Genomic DNA, 16,078 nt, shown 5'->3' with positions numbered 1-16,078 from the left:
TTGGACTCAGGGCCCGAGCACCGTCCCTGGCTTCTTCCCGCTCAAGGCTAGCACTCTGCCACTTGAGCCACAGCGCCGCTTCTGGCCGTTTTCTGTATATGTGGTGCTGGGGAATCGAACCTAGGGCCTCGTGTATCCGAGGCAGGCACTCTTGCCACTAGGCTATATCCCCAGCCCCCCTGGCTTCTTTTTGCTCAATGCTAGCACTCTGCCACTTGAGCCACAGTGCCACTTCTGGCCGTTTCTATATATATGGTGCTGAGGAATCGAACCCAGGGCTTCATGTATATGAGGCAAGCACTCTTGCCAGTAGGCCATATTCCCAGCCCTCAATTTAAACTTTTACCTGAAAAGTTCACTCTCTCCTCCTCAATTTTATTTCTATTATCACAAAGAAGGAAGTTTCTTCACATGAAGTACCACTGAGTTGTATTTTACTCAAAACACTGACTGACATATTCATATATGAAAATTAAAAATAACTGCATTAACATAAGAGGCACTCTGAATCTGAAACATTAACCAGGGTATGCTATCATGGACTAGCAAAGTGATTTCCTAATCATTCTTTCTTTCTTTCTTTTTTGCCAGTCCTGGGCCTTGGACTCAGGGCCTGAGCACTGTTCCTGGCTTCTTTTTGCTCAAGGCTAGCACTCTGCCACTTGAGCCACAGCGCCACTTCTGGCCACTTCCTGTAAATGTGGTGCTGGGGCAATCAAACCCCGGGCCTCATGTACAGGAGGCAAGCACTCTTGCCCCTGATTTCCTAATCAAACTGTACCTCTGAAAAAGAATTGGCAAGGCAAAACTTGGCAGGAACACTTCATTCTGTAGAGTATTAAGATCATCAAATTTGGTCATTTGTTCTGAGCAGCTGAAATACAGACTTGAATGACCAAATCTCTGAACAAATGTTGTAGACAACAGGGACGTTCTGTGGACCACCCCGTATTGCCTTTTCAGGAAGATGCGGGCGGGGGGTTCCCATTCAGTTTCTGGGTAACTTTTCAAGTGCTGTCAAACAGCTAGTTGCCTCTTTCTTGAAGAGTGTGTTAAGTGAGTGCACCCTGGGCAGGTGTGCTTGTGTTCGTGCGCTGGAGCTCAAACCCAGGGTTCCAGTGCTCTGGGAGGGGGGTGGGGGATGAGGTCACAAATTGCACAAGAAATGTACCCACTGCATTACGTATGAAACTGTAACCCCTCTGTACATCACGTTGACAATAAATAATTATTCAAAAACAAGTGCTCTCTCTGCTTGTAGTTGTGCCACTGAATCACATCACATCAAGGCGTTTGCGTATGCTCCTAGTCTTTCACAGGTTTAGAAGTATTTACGATGAGAAGGGAACAACCTTTCACAGTGGAGGAAGTTTCCCTCTCCTCCTCCCCGCCAAGCCCAAGAGTTACCGCGCAAGACGCCTCTAGAAAGGGAAGCACACCCCCACCCCGTCCTCCCCGCCCCCCAGCAACACACACAGTGAACTCAATTGTACCAAAGGTCACCGGGGATCCCACAGGGAGAACTACGGGTCAAGACCTAAGCATCATCACCTTGCCTCGGGGACAGCGGCATTGGCCTCTGAAGGTCCCAGCCGCTGCCTGGGACACTAAAGGGTGGCAAGGTCCGGAGGGACCCGCGTTCCCCGGCGGGCCCGGGCGCTTACCACGCTCTCACAGCCAAGCGGCCCAGTCCTCCCGGAGACAGGCGCAGCCCGGACGCCGGCGAGGGAACACCGCGCTCGCATTCGCATTGGTGGCAGGAGACCGGAAGTGCCTTCGCCCGGCGGAAGCGCTCCTCCCGCTCGGTCCGCCCGGCCGGAGACCTCAGGTAGGCGGGGCCCCTGGTTCCAATCTCTGGGATCCACGGGCGGTGGGAGGCAGACCGAGCACTCCCGAGTCCGGAGGAGGTTGGCCGGGCTCTGGGGAGCGAGGACCAAAGGGAATTTCCAGGGAGGCGGGGTCGCGGCCACCGCCTGGGGGCAACTGAGGCCTAGCTGAGCCCGACCTAAATACGCGAGCTTCGGGTTCCCCCGGCGGAGAATGGACTTTGAGGCGGTGGCTGGAGCTGGTCCCCAACCCGGTGCCCGTGCTTTAATGCCAAAGCAAACGCTGCTCACCTCCAGGCAGGAAAGGGTTACGAAACTTCGGGCTTTGACGGCTGCTTAAGGCGTGTCCAGTTCCTGACCCGGTTAGGAAAAAAAACCCTGAAAAAGGCTCTCGGAGTAGCAGTCCAGGGAGTAGACACCCTCGTCCTCCGAAGGAATGGAAGGAAGGGTGTGTTCGGTTACGGGTGGCTCAAGTGCAAGCTTAACAGGACTGCCCGTGTATAGCAGATTGCTTGCTAATACTTTTCACCTCCAGGTGATTTGAATTTCGAGCCTCTTGCAGTCTTGATGGACAACTTCGCTTTCCTCAAACTGATCACACTCGGAACTTCCAGGGTTGGAGTTTTATGCGATTGAGAGCGATCGGCACTGCAGAATTCTATGTACTAGGAAGACCGGTGAGCGTGAATGAGGACTTTCCAGATTACATACAGGGTTTGACAGCCATTCCGGTAGTTTGGTAAGATGTGCACTGCCTTCATTCAATACCAGGTGGTGCCATCGAGTTAAATCTTTCTGGGATAGCTTCAGGTGAAGGCTTTTCAAGTGCCCCCTATCTTCTCTGAATCTTATTCAGAATAGCTTTGCCTCTTTTAAAACATGTTGGGGGTGGGGTGGGGCTGGGAATGTAGCTTAGCGGTAGAGTGCTTGCCACACATGCATGAAGCCCTGGGTTCGATTCTTCAGCACCACATACAAAGAAAAAGCCAGAAGTGGCGATGTGGCTCAAGTGGTGAGAGTGCTAGCCTTGAGCAAAAAAAGCCAGACACAGTGCTTAGGCCCTGAGTCCAAGCCCCAGGACTGGCAAAAAAAAAAAAAAAATTCATGTTGGGACAGGTGATGTACTCAATCAGAGTGCTTGATTAGTATATATGAGACCCTGTGTTCAATCCTTAACACTTAAAAAATCATTTTTTGGTGAGGAGGGGAGGCTGTACTGAACATCGAACTCCGGCCCTCTTGAGCCATGCCTCCAACCTCAGGTTTTTGGGTTTTTTTAAATAGATTTTAAGTATGTTGAGCCTTTTTGTACTTGATTCAACAATCAAATACTTAAGTGTTGAGAAGGCTAACAGAAAAACTAAAAATTTTTGGCTTTCAAGAATTTAGTTAGGAGGGGGGGCTGGGGATATGGCCTAGTGACAAGAGTGCTTGCCTCCTGTACATGAAGCCCTGGGTTTGATTCCCCAGCACCACATATATAGAAGATAGCCAGAAGTGGCGCTGTGGCTCAAGTGGCACAGTGCTAAGCTTAAGCAAAAAAAAAAAAGAATTTAGTTAGGAGGGGAACATAGACAAATAATGAGCTGTGATAAAATCATGGACAAGCTTGGCATGTGGCTCAGTAACATGTGCAAGGCCCTAGGTTCTATCCCCAGCACTACAATAAATTAATATGTATTATTATTATTATTATTATTATTATCTATATTTTTTTGCCAGTCCTGGGCCTTCAACTCAGGGCCTGAGTATTGTCCCTGGTTTCTTTTTGCTTGAGGCTAGCACTCTGCCACTTGAGCCACAGCGCCACCTCTGGCCATTTTCTGTATATGTGGTGCTTGAGAATCGAACCCAGGGCATCGTGTATACAAGGCAAGCACTCTTGCCACTAGGCCATATTCCCAGCCCTAAATTAATATTAAAATTGCATAACCCATGGCAAAAAATGATGCTAATAGAGAATAAAATGTGCAGCATACAAACAATTTCCATTAGTCATTTGCCTGATACATTTTGTACCCAGGACTAGTAAAGTCCTTCCTTTCAAAGAATTCACCACCTTGTGATTGAGAGAAAATTAAGAAAGGCCTAAATGGAGAAAGATGACACTTGAACCTAGATGTTGGATGGATTAGAATTTCTACTAGTTGGTAGAAAATGATGGAGGCTCAAAAAAGAAGGGTATTATATGTGTGTGTAATTCCAGAAAAGGGGAAATTTTGAGTTTGTGGGTAGCCTGGACTATCCCTGTGAGAGAGAGAGGAGGGGGAGAAGGAAGGAGGGAGGGGAGAGAGAGAGAGAGAGAATGAAGTTCTGGGAATAATAGTAGAAGGTGTGCTGGGCTGGGCAAGCATGGAGGTCTTGGGTTCAATCACTAACAAAAAAAAAAGAAGAAAAATTGTGTAGCACGTTTTGACATTCAATGTGGTTAGACTGGGCTGGGAATATGGCCTAGTGGCAAGAGTGCTTGCCTCGTATACATGAAGCCCTGGGTTCGATTCCCCAGCACCACATATATAGAAAATGGTCAGAAGTGGCGCTGTGGCTCAAGTGGCAGAGTGCTGGCCTTGAGCAAAATGAAGCCAGAGATGGTGGTCAGGCCCTGAGTCCAGGCCCAGGACTGGCCAAAAAAAAAAAAAAACAATTATAAATCAATGTGGTTAGACTAAGAAGATTGTTTTTAGTGCTGATATTTGAATCTATCCTAGGGCCTACTTCACACAGCTGTCACTGTGCTATTGAACTATACTCCCAGCCCTGGACCAGAAAATTTAAATTCCTCACCTTTTTTTTTTTTTTTTTTTTTTTTTTTTTACATTTCTAGAGATTGAACTTAGTATCTCATGCAGGTATACCTGGGCCATTCCACCAGCACCCTGACCATTTCTGTATAAGTCAGGATGTTCGTGTTGGAGGTGTGGCTCAGCCAATGAGCAAAAATGTCTCAGTCTTGGACAAAAAAGAAGAATCAGTATGTTCATATTTCAGAATTGTTTAAAATAATGTAGATCGATAGCAAAGACTTGTAGTGAAATTATCAGGCATTTCTGTGGAGTATTTTTGTAGTGAGTTTAAATTTTTATATCCAAACAGATTTTATTTGATTAGCTCTTATTCCCATATCTGGAACTTAGAACTTAAATTTAAGTTAAACTTTTTTTTTTGGTCAGTCGTGGGGTTTGAACTCATGGCCTGGGCACTATCTCTGAACTCTTTTGCTCAAGGATAGTGCTCTACCACTTTGAGCCACAGCTCCACTTCCAGTCTTCTGGTGGTTAATTGGAGATAAGAATCTCTCGGACTTTCCTGCCCTGTCTGGCTTTAGACTGTGATCCTCAGATCTCAGCCTAATGAATAGCTAGGATTACAGGGTGTGAACCACCAGCACCCAGCTAAACTCACTTAATTTTAAATTGCACTAATTTGTTGATTCTTTTCAAATTAATATTCTTTTCACATTAATATGATGTATGTGGCTTATTGTTGTACAGGGATTAAAATGGCTTCCAGAGGAAAGACAGAGACAAGCAAATTAAAGCAGAATTTAGAAGAACAGTTGGATAGACTAATGCAGCAATTACAAGATCTGGAGGAATGCAGGTAATGGTATAATTGTGCGTTATTACAATATAAAATGCCCTTTTTCTATAGCTAGATTACAAGTTCCATGGATGCAGGCCCATGTGTAATTTTGCTTTCCTCTGTAGTATTTTTCAATGTCTTGTCTGTTAGAATTGTAAATTCAGTGCAAATTTGGAGTCAAAAGTCCTGGGATGTGGAAGTGTTTGAAGTAATAGTACTAAGTGCATGTGAACTTGGTAAAGTGCTTACCTCTTTGGAGTGGAAATAATAACACTATCTTGTCTTTATGTGTATGTGCTAGTCCTGGGACTTGAACTCAGAACCAGGGTTCTGTCCCTGAGCTTTTTCACTCAAGGCCAGCACTCTGCCACTTGAGTCACAGCTTCACTTCTGACTTTTTGCTGCTTAATTGGAAATAAAGTCTCATGGGCTTTGAACTCAGATCTCAGCCTCCTGAGTAGCTAGGGTTACATGCATGAGCCACTGGTACCTGGCTACCTACTTGGTTTTAATATTTAAACAGCCATGCTTGGTATGAACTCTTGGTGTGTACTCAAAGATTGAGACTGGGCAGAGTATGGTTCAGTAGAAGAATGGGTGCTTAGCATGCCAAGGCCTGGGTTCGATCCTAGCACTAAAAAAAAAAAAAAGAAAGGAAGAAAAGAAATTGCCGGTGCCAGTGGCTCATTCCTGCAACCCTAGTTACTTGGGAGGCTGAGACCTGTGGATCATCTTTCCAAGCCAGCCTAGAAAGGAAAAGCCATGAGACTTATCTCTAAGCATCAGAAAAATATATAAGTGGAGCTGTGGCGCAAGTGATAGAGGACTAGCCTTGAGCATTAAAGCTCAGAGACAGCACCCAAGCCCTGAGTTCAAGCCCCAAGACTGGCACCAAAAAAAAGAACAAGATTGTTCGTTGCATACTTAAGAGCTTTGCTGGGATGTAAATATTGCAAATGAAGTGGATGACACAGTGCTTGGCCCAGTATAGGTGCTCAGTAAGTAGTCGATCACTAAGTGGCAGCTGTTGTAACTCCATAAATATTTAATAAGTGGCCTGTTTGGTGAATAAAAATAACCTCTTACTCAGATGGCATGTACTGCATTGCTGTTGTTTTGAAGGACACACACAATCTTCCCTGCCATTAATGACGATGATAATAACCACAGCTATTTACCTGTTACTATATGTGCCAAGCACTTTCTTTTATCTTATTTAGTGCTCATAGCAACCCTATTAAATAGGTACCATAATTACCCAAAGCTTTATAGATAAACTGAGGCTTAGCTGTGTTCAGTATCTTGCCCAAGGTTATTCAGTGACAATTTAAAGAGAAGCTGTTGTGTGGTTTAAGTGTGCCTTATTTTGGTAAAATAAAAATGACTAGGGGGGCTGGGAATATGGCCTAGTGGTGAAGTGCTCACCTCGTATACATGAAGCCCTGGGTTCGATTCCTCAGCACCACATATATAGAAAACGGCCAGAAGTGGCGCTGTGGCTCAAGTGGTAGAGTGCTAGCCTTGAGCAAAAAGAAGCCGGGGACAGTGCTCAGGCCCTGAGTCCATGCCCCAGGACTGGCAACAAAAACAAAACAAATAAATAAACAAATAAAAATTACTAGGGACTGGCAATGTCACTCAGTGGTAGAACTTGTGTTCTTGTTCCTGGTCTTGGTTCAGTCCCCAGCAATCATGTCAATAATCTTAACTGCTTCAGAGGCTGAGATCTGAGAATCACAGTTGGAAGCCAGTTTGGGCAGGAAAGTTTGTAAGACTCTTACCTCCAATTAACCACGAAAAAACTGGAAGTGGAGCTGTGCCTCAAGTGGTAGAGCACTAGCCTTGCAGAAAAAGACGCTTAGGAAAAGCACCAGGCTCTGAGTTCAAGCATGAGAGAGAGAGAGAGAGAGAGAGAGAGAGAGAGAGAGAGAGAGAGAGAGAGATACTTAATACTAATATGTTCATGTGTTAACAGTTATGTGGGCACATCTGTCTTTAGCATTGTGATGTTTCCTTCAGCCATTTTCTCATGTTTAGTACTAAGATAGCTTTTTTTTTTTCACTTGGAAATCTTTATTTTTCTGCATTATTGTATTTACTGTACTTCAGAGAAGAGCTTGATGCAGATGAATATGAAGAAACCAAAAAGGAAACTCTGGAGCAGCTAAGTGAATTTAATGATTCGCTGAAGAAAATTATGTCTGGAAACATGACTCTGGTAGATGAACTAAGTGGAATGCAGCTGGTAAGCACAATGTACTTATTGCTTTTTTTCTTCTGTGAGAGAAAATGTAGCTTTGAGGGTGTAGCTTAGTGGTAGAGGGCTTGCCTGGTATATATAAGGCCTGACGTTCCATTCCCAGCACTACAAAAGAAAGTATCTTTCTTTTTTTTTAGTTATTTCTTGATTATTGTCTACCTAGTGCATGAAATAGGATATGTATATCTTTCAGATCCTGATTTAGTTATGTATTTGCTTTCAATGACATACACAGAAGTCGCAAATGAAAACTGATTTTGCAGCTCTCTGATGCCCAAAGACTTATTGATAAAGATTCTTCAGTCGATTTTTGCAAATCTGATATTTTGGAATGTTTTTGTTTTTGCCTTCCTGTGTTTCTAGGCTATTCAGGCAGCCATCAGCCAGGCCTTTAAAACTCCAGAGGTCATCAGATTGTTTGCAAAGAAACAACCAGGTCAGCTTCGGACCAGGTTAGCAGAGGTAAAGCTTATTTAAATTGATCTAATTGTTGTGTATTTTTCTTCTGTAGCTCAAGAATGTGTTCATTGTCATGGTCTACAGTATTAAAATGGGTTAATTGATTTAGAGCTACAGCCTGCAATTTTCTGACAACATTTATACCTTGAACAGTTATAGTTCATAATAAATGTGGATGTTTAAAGTGTACAACAATTTCATTGGTCTCAGAATACTTGTGCTTGGACTCTGGCTTTACTATTCTCACATCCTCTTTTAGAGCCCTAATCTGAAATCCCACTGAGAATACCTTAACACCCTTCTCTTATGCATGTTTGGCCCATTTTCTCTAAGAATTTCAAGCACCTTTATGAACCTTTACAGTTTATAGACTTGAATATAATTAAGGACTAACAAGTTATTTGCAACTCTGGATAATTAATGTAGTGAGTAAGAGCATAGATGTGAGACAAGCACTGGTTGATCATAATTGTAATAGTAGCTACTTGAAAGTTGAGATTAGAAGGGTCACAGGTTGAGACCACCCTGGGCAGGAAAGTTTTCAACATCACTTTTAAACCAATAGTTGCATACAGTATAGTATGCATGCAGTACAGGACATGAGTAACCGGTGTGAGGTCCTGAATTCAAACCCCATTACAACAAAAACAAAACAAAAAACAGATTTGGATAGATTTGAATCCCTGCTCTGCATACTGGGATATTTGACCTTTGGCAAGTTATTTTATTCAACCCCTTTGTTCCTCAGTTTGTCTGTCTGTAGAAAGGTGATCATGTTAGTCCTTACCTCTTATGGTTGTTGTGAGGATTAATGAAATGATATATGTAAACCCACATAGAAGCCAGGCACAATAGTTACAGGGACCTAGGAGACAGAAGCAGAAAGATCACTTGAGTCTAGAAGTTTGAGGCTAGCCTAGATAACATAGGAGACCCTGTCTCAATAATTAATTAATTAATTTGAGAATTAGCTGGGCACATAGTTCAGTAATGGAGCACTTGCCCAGTATGTACAAGGTCCAGAGTTTAATTCCCAGCACTGTTATTTGTTTGTTCCTTCATTCATTCTAGTCCTGAGGCTTGAACTCTGAACCTGGGTGTTGTCCCTGAGCTTTTTTGCTCAAGGCTAGCATTTTACCACTTGAGCCACAACTCCACTTCTGGCTTTTTGGGTACTTAACTGGAGGTAAGAACCTCAAGACTTTCCTGCCTGGGTTGTCTTTGAGCCATGATCCTCACATCTCAGCCTCCTGAATATCTAGAATTACAGGTGTAAGCAACTGGTACCCAGCACTTAAAGAAAAATTTAAGCACTTAGAATAATATTAATGCTATACACACACACACACACACACACACACACACACACGTGTTTCTGGTGAAGGAATATTATTTAACATAAGTTTTAGGAATAATGCCAATTATCGCATTCAATTGTATAGACTGTATTGTACTTTAAAAAGTTATAAAGCCAGCTGCCAATGGCTTATGCATGTAATCCTAGATACTCAGGAGTCTGAGATCTGAGGATTGAGATTCAAAGCCAGCCTCAGCAGAAAAAACATTGACTCTTACCTGTAGATAACCAGCAAAAAGCTGGAAGTGGGGTATGGCTCAAGTAGAGTGCCAGCCTTGATCTAAAAAAGCTATGTGGGGCTGGGAATATGGCCTAGTGGCAAGAGTGCTTTCCTTATATACATGAAACCCTGGGTTCGATTCCCCAGCACCATATATATAGAAAATGGCCAGAAGTGGCGCTGTGGCTCAAGTGGCAGAGTGCTAGCCTTGAGCAAAAAGAAGCCAGGGACAGTGCTCAGGCCCTGAGTTCAAAAGCCCAGGACTGGCAAAAAAAAAAGCTAAGGTGAGAGTGAGAAGTACTGAGTTTAAGTCCCAGTATGGTACCAGAAAAAAGGATTAATAATTTCCTAGATTATGGCTTCTTTTCAAAGCAATTGACCTTCTTTTCAGTGTAGTTTATAACAAAGAGCTGTTATTTCCAGCATTAAACTTATTAAAACTATGCAATAGTGTTTATCTCATCTGCCTTTAGATTATTTCTATAGTGATACTATTAAATAATATTAATATTATATGTGGGTTCTTTTAAAGAAGTAGGTCTGAAAAACTGGATTTTTTTTTTTTTGTGCCAGTCCTGGGGCTCGGACTCAGGGCCTGAGCACTGCCCCTGGCTTCTTTGTGCACAAGGCTAGCACTCTGCCACTTGAGCCACAGCCCCACTTCCGGCTTTTTCTGTTTATGTGGCACTGAGGAATCGAACCCAGGGCTTCATGCATGCTAGGCAAGCATTCTACCACTAAGCCACATTCCCAGCCCTGAAAAACTAGATTTTTATGCAGTGTTTATCCCTTACATGTGCCTTGCGTTCATTTATCTATTATAGATGGATAGAGATCTGATGGTAGGAAAACTGGAAAGAGACCTATACACTCAGCAGAAAGTGGAGATACTAACGGCTCTCAGGAAACTTGGAGAGAAGGTACTGTATTTAATTTAATGTATTAGGCATAGGAAACAGCTGGTGTTTGTTACAGAACTTCTTGGCCTGTGATGTAGTTTGTAGCCCTCAGACCTTTTTAAGTGTGACACAAGAAGCCACTTGTGATATCTGAACCCTTTTCTAGCTGACAGCAGATGATGAGACCTTCTTGTCAGCAAATGCTAGTGCTGTCCTGAGCCAGTTTGAGAAAGTCTCAACAGACCTTGGTGAGTATCCTCATGATTCTTTCTTTCCCTCGTAAATTTCACTCACTGTAATATGTCTATAATATGCTCATGAAGCAGTAGTTCATTCCTTTTCATTACTGTAGAGTATTCCTTTATACATGCTCTACAGTTTGGTTATGTACCTTTCAGTGATCTATGTTCATGACATTTTAAAAGCAAAAGCAGCCCTGAAAGAAATGACCTACTTCTATGGTAGCTTTAAAAAAAATTGTTATTATAAAGGTGATACACAGGGCTGGGAATATGACCTAGTGGCAAGAGTGCTTGCCTCACATACATGAAGCCCTGGGTTCAGTTCCCCAGCACCACATATATAGAAGACGGCCAGAAGTGGCGCTGTGGCTCAAGTGGCAGAGTGCTAGCCTTGAGCAAAAGAAGCCAGGGACGGTGCTCAGGCCCTGAGTCCAAGGCCCAGGACTGGCCCCCCCCCCCAAAAAAAATAAAAAATATATATATGTGATACACAGAGGGGCTACCATCTCATATGTTAGGCAGTGGGTACATTTCTTTTTGGACTATATCATCCCTTCCTTTTTTTTTTTTTTTTTTTGTTTCTCCTAGTTTTTCCCTCTTTGTCCCCACCTACAAGTTGTATAGTTCAATTTTACACAGTTTTCACTGAATACCACTACAGCATTTGTTCACCGTGTCCCTCCATTTTTGTGTCCCCCAAAGATGGAAAAATGAACAAACAAGACAGAAAAGAAAAAGGAAAACAAACCTCTTGTTTCCATTTTGATAAACATTAATTCATATAGTCAGAGGCACAGAGGCTTTGCACCTTTGTGTTTCTCCCCTAAGAGTTTCTGTGTGTGAATTCTTTTTTTTTTACCTTTTTATTTATTTATTAATTAAACAAAAATTTTTTGACAAGGTGTTGTGCAAAAGGGGTACAGTTACATAGTAGGGCAGTGTGTACATTTCTTGTGCTCTCTGTGTGTGAATTCTATGCCTGCTTTTACCAGGCTCCAAGTTGAGTTTATCTGCCCTGTGTATGTTACAGAATTGGCTTCTAATGCATGTTCATTGAATAAACAAAGAAATGAACAGGGAAAAAAATAGATTGTTGCGGGGAGGGCAGTTATTGTTATATTTCCACACATGTATAACTGTATTCCAGTGGATCTTACCTTTTCTATCATGTTCCTTCCCTCCCCTCCAAAGTAATCACATTTCCTTGTCTTGTTTTCATGGTGGCAAATGATCTATTTCAACAGTATTCAGCCTCCTTCATCCTCCCCACCAGTACAACCCCCTCCTTCTAGTCCCCGCCCACCAGCAGTCTACTTTTCTCCCCCATCTCCCTATGGTTCAACAGCTTCCACTGAGTTCCTCTTACTACTTTCCTATATAGTTGCAATGTGTTAGAGTTATTCACCTTCTTTTTCTTCTCTCCTCCCCGAGTAGTCCTTAGCTTGATTCATGTTCTGTGTCTAACCATATAAGGAATTATGTATATGTTGATACACACACACACACACACACATATATATATACACACATGTACATGTCCATGAATATGTATCTCTTTTAGGGCTTTTCTTTTAACCATATATCTAGGTTTATTAACTTTAGGCAACAATAATGTAAAAGGTAGAAAAGGATCCTATTATAGGAGTTGAAAAACTGACTATACAACAAACGATGAAAACTGACCTCTGGTCATACAATACACAATACAGTCAGTTACTGTCATCTTCCATGTAACATCCCCCAATCAAAGAAGATTAATTCAAGCTAGCTCTGAGACCTGTATCTATTAGTTTCTACTTTTATCTGACATCAGTATTTGAGGGGAACACACATTAATAGCTCATTCAGCTGTAGTTTTCTCTTATATTTCAAAATCCACCAGATGACACTTATATTTAGGCAGATACTAGAATTAGAATAGTAGTGTCTGATGGATTATGGACTTCATGATAATACTAGGTAATTTTTTCAGTGTACAAGTGGGTTAGATCTAAAAGACCATATAGCATAATTTTTTTTCTAAATAAAAGGAACATGAAGTAAATCAAGTCTCAATAGTATCTACTCACATACAGACAAAATCAGAAGAAACAACATTTTTAGTGGTAATAGAGTTTGAATTCAAGGCTCATACTTGATAGGCAAATGCACTATTACTTGAGCCATATGTCCAGCCCTTATTTCTTTTTTAAATATTTACTAATTTCTTTTTTGTTTATGTGGTACCAAGGGATTGAACCCAGAGCTTCATGCATGCTAGGCAAGCGCTCTACCACTAATCTGCATTCCCAGTCCTCCAGCCTTATTTCTATTTACTTTTTTAATGGAACTGTTGATTAAATCAGAGACTCATGCATGCTAAACACATATCGCCACCTCAGTTTCTTATTCTCATATTTCTGAGAGCTAGGCATGTATTGCAGTTTCATAGACAAAGAACATGGTTGAGATCCACCTTTAAGAGGCTTCACAATTACTTTCTTGTCTGTGTGTGTCCATGTGCATGTGCCAGTACTAGGGCTTGAACTCAGGGCCTGGCCACTGTCCCTTAACTTTTTTTGCCTAAGGTTAGTGCCCTACCACTTAAGCCACAGTTCTACTTCTGGCTTTTTGGTGGTTACCTACAGATAATACTCTCATGGACTTTCCTCCTTGTGCTGTTTTTAAATCATGATCCTCTTATCTGAGCCTCCTGAGCAGTTACAATTATTGGCATGAGCCACCAGCACTTGGCTACAATTACTTTCTTTGTAAATCCTTTACATTGGTTTCATTTCATAATACTTTTTTTTTTGAGACAGTTCTACACTATGTAGCTCAGGCTGGCCTTGAACTCATGATCCTCTTACTGCCTCTGTCTTCTTAGTGCTGGGATTATAAGTATATATCAATGACCATTCTAGGCCTCCAAAGAGAGATAGTTAATATAGCTAATTTTAATAATAATATTTGTCCTTTCATTGTTTATTGTCCAGCTCTGGCTGGGCTCTTTTGCTCATAGCTGGTGCTGTACCACTGGAGCCCTACTTTTCAGTCCAGCTTTTCTGCTGGTTAATTGGAGATGGAGTCTCTCAGACTTTTCTCCCAGGCTGGCTTCAAACCTCAATCCTTCAGGTGCCAACCTCCCAAGTAGTTAGAGCTACAGGGTAATAGGCTGAACCACCAGTACCTGGCCTTTTGTTTGTTAGTTTTCCTTTTTCTTCAATATGTCATCTTACTATGTCCCAGATTAGTCATGAATTCCTGGGGTCAAGTGATCCTCCTGTCTCAGCCTCCAGATAGTTGGGACTATAGGTGTTTATCACTCGTCCCAGCTTTGCAGCCTACTGGTCTAAACTCCTTGTTCAGAACAGCTAGCTGTAAGGCTGGGAATGTAGCTTAGTGACAGAGTGCTTGCCTTGCACACATGAAGCCCTGGGTTCAATTCCTCAGTACCACATAACCAGAAAAGGCTGGAACAGGCACTGTGATTCAAGTTGTAGAGTGCTACTCTTGAGCAAAAGAAGTTTAGGCGCAGTGCCCAGGCCCTGAGTTCAAACCCCAGGGCTGGCAAAAAAAGAAAAAGAAAAAGAAAATCAGAACAGCTAGATGTAACTATAAAAGTTAACTAAAATTATGTGCATTCTTTTTTACACATAGTAGAGTTTGTAACCTATAAGCTACCTGTGTAACTGAATTATTTGTGCAGACGGAAGAAACTGAGAAGTAAGAAGCAATGGGTTAAAGCATTGACGATGGAGGCCAATAAGGATTCTGTTTTCTGTTTCAATATCTTTACCTAGAATTTGCCTACCTTTACCTAAAATTGTCAGTGCATTTGAAATAATGTTCTTACTATGATTTTCTCCTTAGGCTCTGGAGACAAAGTCCTTGCTCTAGCAAGTTTTGAGGTTGGAAAAGCTCAAAAGTGACAGTGTGAGAGCTGGGAACAGTGAATCCACTCCTCCTGTACATGGTGGTGTGTTCTGAGGATTCTGAGTCACTGCAAAGAAACAGATACTCTGAAAGTATATTTGTATCCTGGGACTAGGTAACATGGAGACGTACTGTCACTGCTGTTTATGTTCTTCCTCACCTCTCTCTGTGCAGGGCTCCTGGCTGAGTGACCCTGGACTTAAGACTCATTGGGCTGGCTTCATTATGATTTGTTTGTTGGAGAGAGAGCAGAAAATAGACTTGCTCTGTTCACCATGTGGCCCATACTGGCTTCAAACTCCTCTGTAGCCCGTGCTGGCCTAAACCTGTGATAGTGAAACCTCAGCCTCCCAAGCAGTGGGTTATGCCCAGTTTCTTTGGTTCTAAATGCTGATAGGGAATAAAAAGATGTTTGCTATTGATTTATTTCCATCACTGGACTGGTGCAGCAGCTTCACCAATCCTCCTGTGTGCTCCTGGAGTTTAGAGCCCCAGTGATGTTAGAAGTCATTTTATTTACAAACAAGGAAAGATTCAGAAAGAGCAAGCGATTTGCTAAAGACACATCAGACAGAGCTGAGGATCAGGACAAGTCCTGTGGGTCCTTACTCCCACTTTATTACCCACTGAGGTTTCTTCTCTCTCTCTCTCTCTCTCTCTCTCTCTCTCTTCTCTCTCTCTCACCATTTTTGAAAAATAATGAACTTGTATTTGTGCAAGTTAGGGTCTATGAAAACTCTTGAGTCCTAACCCAGCATTGACTGGACACTAAGGGACTATTCCCTAGCCTGTGAGCCCTGCCATGAATGGGGCCCTTGTGTCTCCGAATGTCTAACTTGGAACAATGGGAGCCCTGTTGAGAATCTCCTGAAGTAACTTAACCTCCTGCACTGTTTCACTGCAGAAGCAATAGAAAGTGGCAGCTCAGGCCCTCCTAGAATGACCTGCCAAACTCAGAGGGTGGCAACAGTGAGGATAAACAAGCTTCTCTCCAGAGTGTTTACATCTCTGTACATGATTGTATACCCAGACCTGTTCTTGTGCATGTGTATTAGCTTTTTCCTAGGGTTTGGTCCTTCTGTCTTCCAAAATGTGTTTCTTAGTATTCTCTTTCTTTATACTTTATACAAATTAAAAAACATTTTTAGTGCTTCTTATATACTTAAATTCTACTAGGTGCTTTGCCAACTGGACAAATTAGGGGACCTGAACTATATTGATGCCTTATTTGGAACAGTTAATGGTTCTTGGTTTTTGTTGAGACAGGGTCTCTCATGTGGCCCAGACTGGCCTCAAACTCCTGGGCTTAAGCAATCCT

General features: G+C 42.4%; 1 protein-coding gene across 1 annotated transcript; it reads left to right on the top strand.

Annotated features, from left to right (window-relative positions):
• Positions 1-2,349: 2,349 nt before the first annotated feature.
• Lzic (leucine zipper and CTNNBIP1 domain containing) lies at positions 2,350-15,390 on the top strand. Its single transcript, XM_048350202.1, has 7 exons — positions 2,350-2,503; positions 5,318-5,426; positions 7,518-7,653; positions 8,032-8,130; positions 10,529-10,624; positions 10,770-10,851; positions 14,698-15,390. The coding sequence occupies exons 2-7, from the start codon at positions 5,326-5,328 to the stop codon at positions 14,754-14,756; spliced, it is 573 nt and encodes a 190-aa protein (XP_048206159.1). The 5' UTR covers positions 2,350-2,503; positions 5,318-5,325; the 3' UTR covers positions 14,757-15,390.
• The last annotated feature ends 688 nt before the right edge of the window (positions 15,391-16,078 follow it).

The sequence above is a fragment of the Perognathus longimembris genome, chromosome 7, assembly GCF_023159225.1.
Source record: "Perognathus longimembris pacificus isolate PPM17 chromosome 7, ASM2315922v1, whole genome shotgun sequence".
Lineage (NCBI taxonomy): Eukaryota > Metazoa > Chordata > Mammalia > Rodentia > Heteromyidae > Perognathus > Perognathus longimembris.
This window is presented reverse-complemented; position numbering and strand designations above follow the sequence as displayed.

Excerpts from the sequence above, each read along its gene's own strand:
- Lzic (XM_048350202.1), top strand. The coding sequence starts at position 5,326 with ATGGCTTCCAGAGGAAAGACAGAGACAAGCAAATTAAAGCAGAATTTA. Across the intron at positions 5,427-7,517 it reads CAAGATCTGGAGGAATGCAG|AGAAGAGCTTGATGCAGATG; the intron begins GTAATGGTATAA and ends ACTGTACTTCAG. Across the intron at positions 10,852-14,697 it reads GAAAGTCTCAACAGACCTTG|GCTCTGGAGACAAAGTCCTT; the intron begins GTGAGTATCCTC and ends TTTTCTCCTTAG.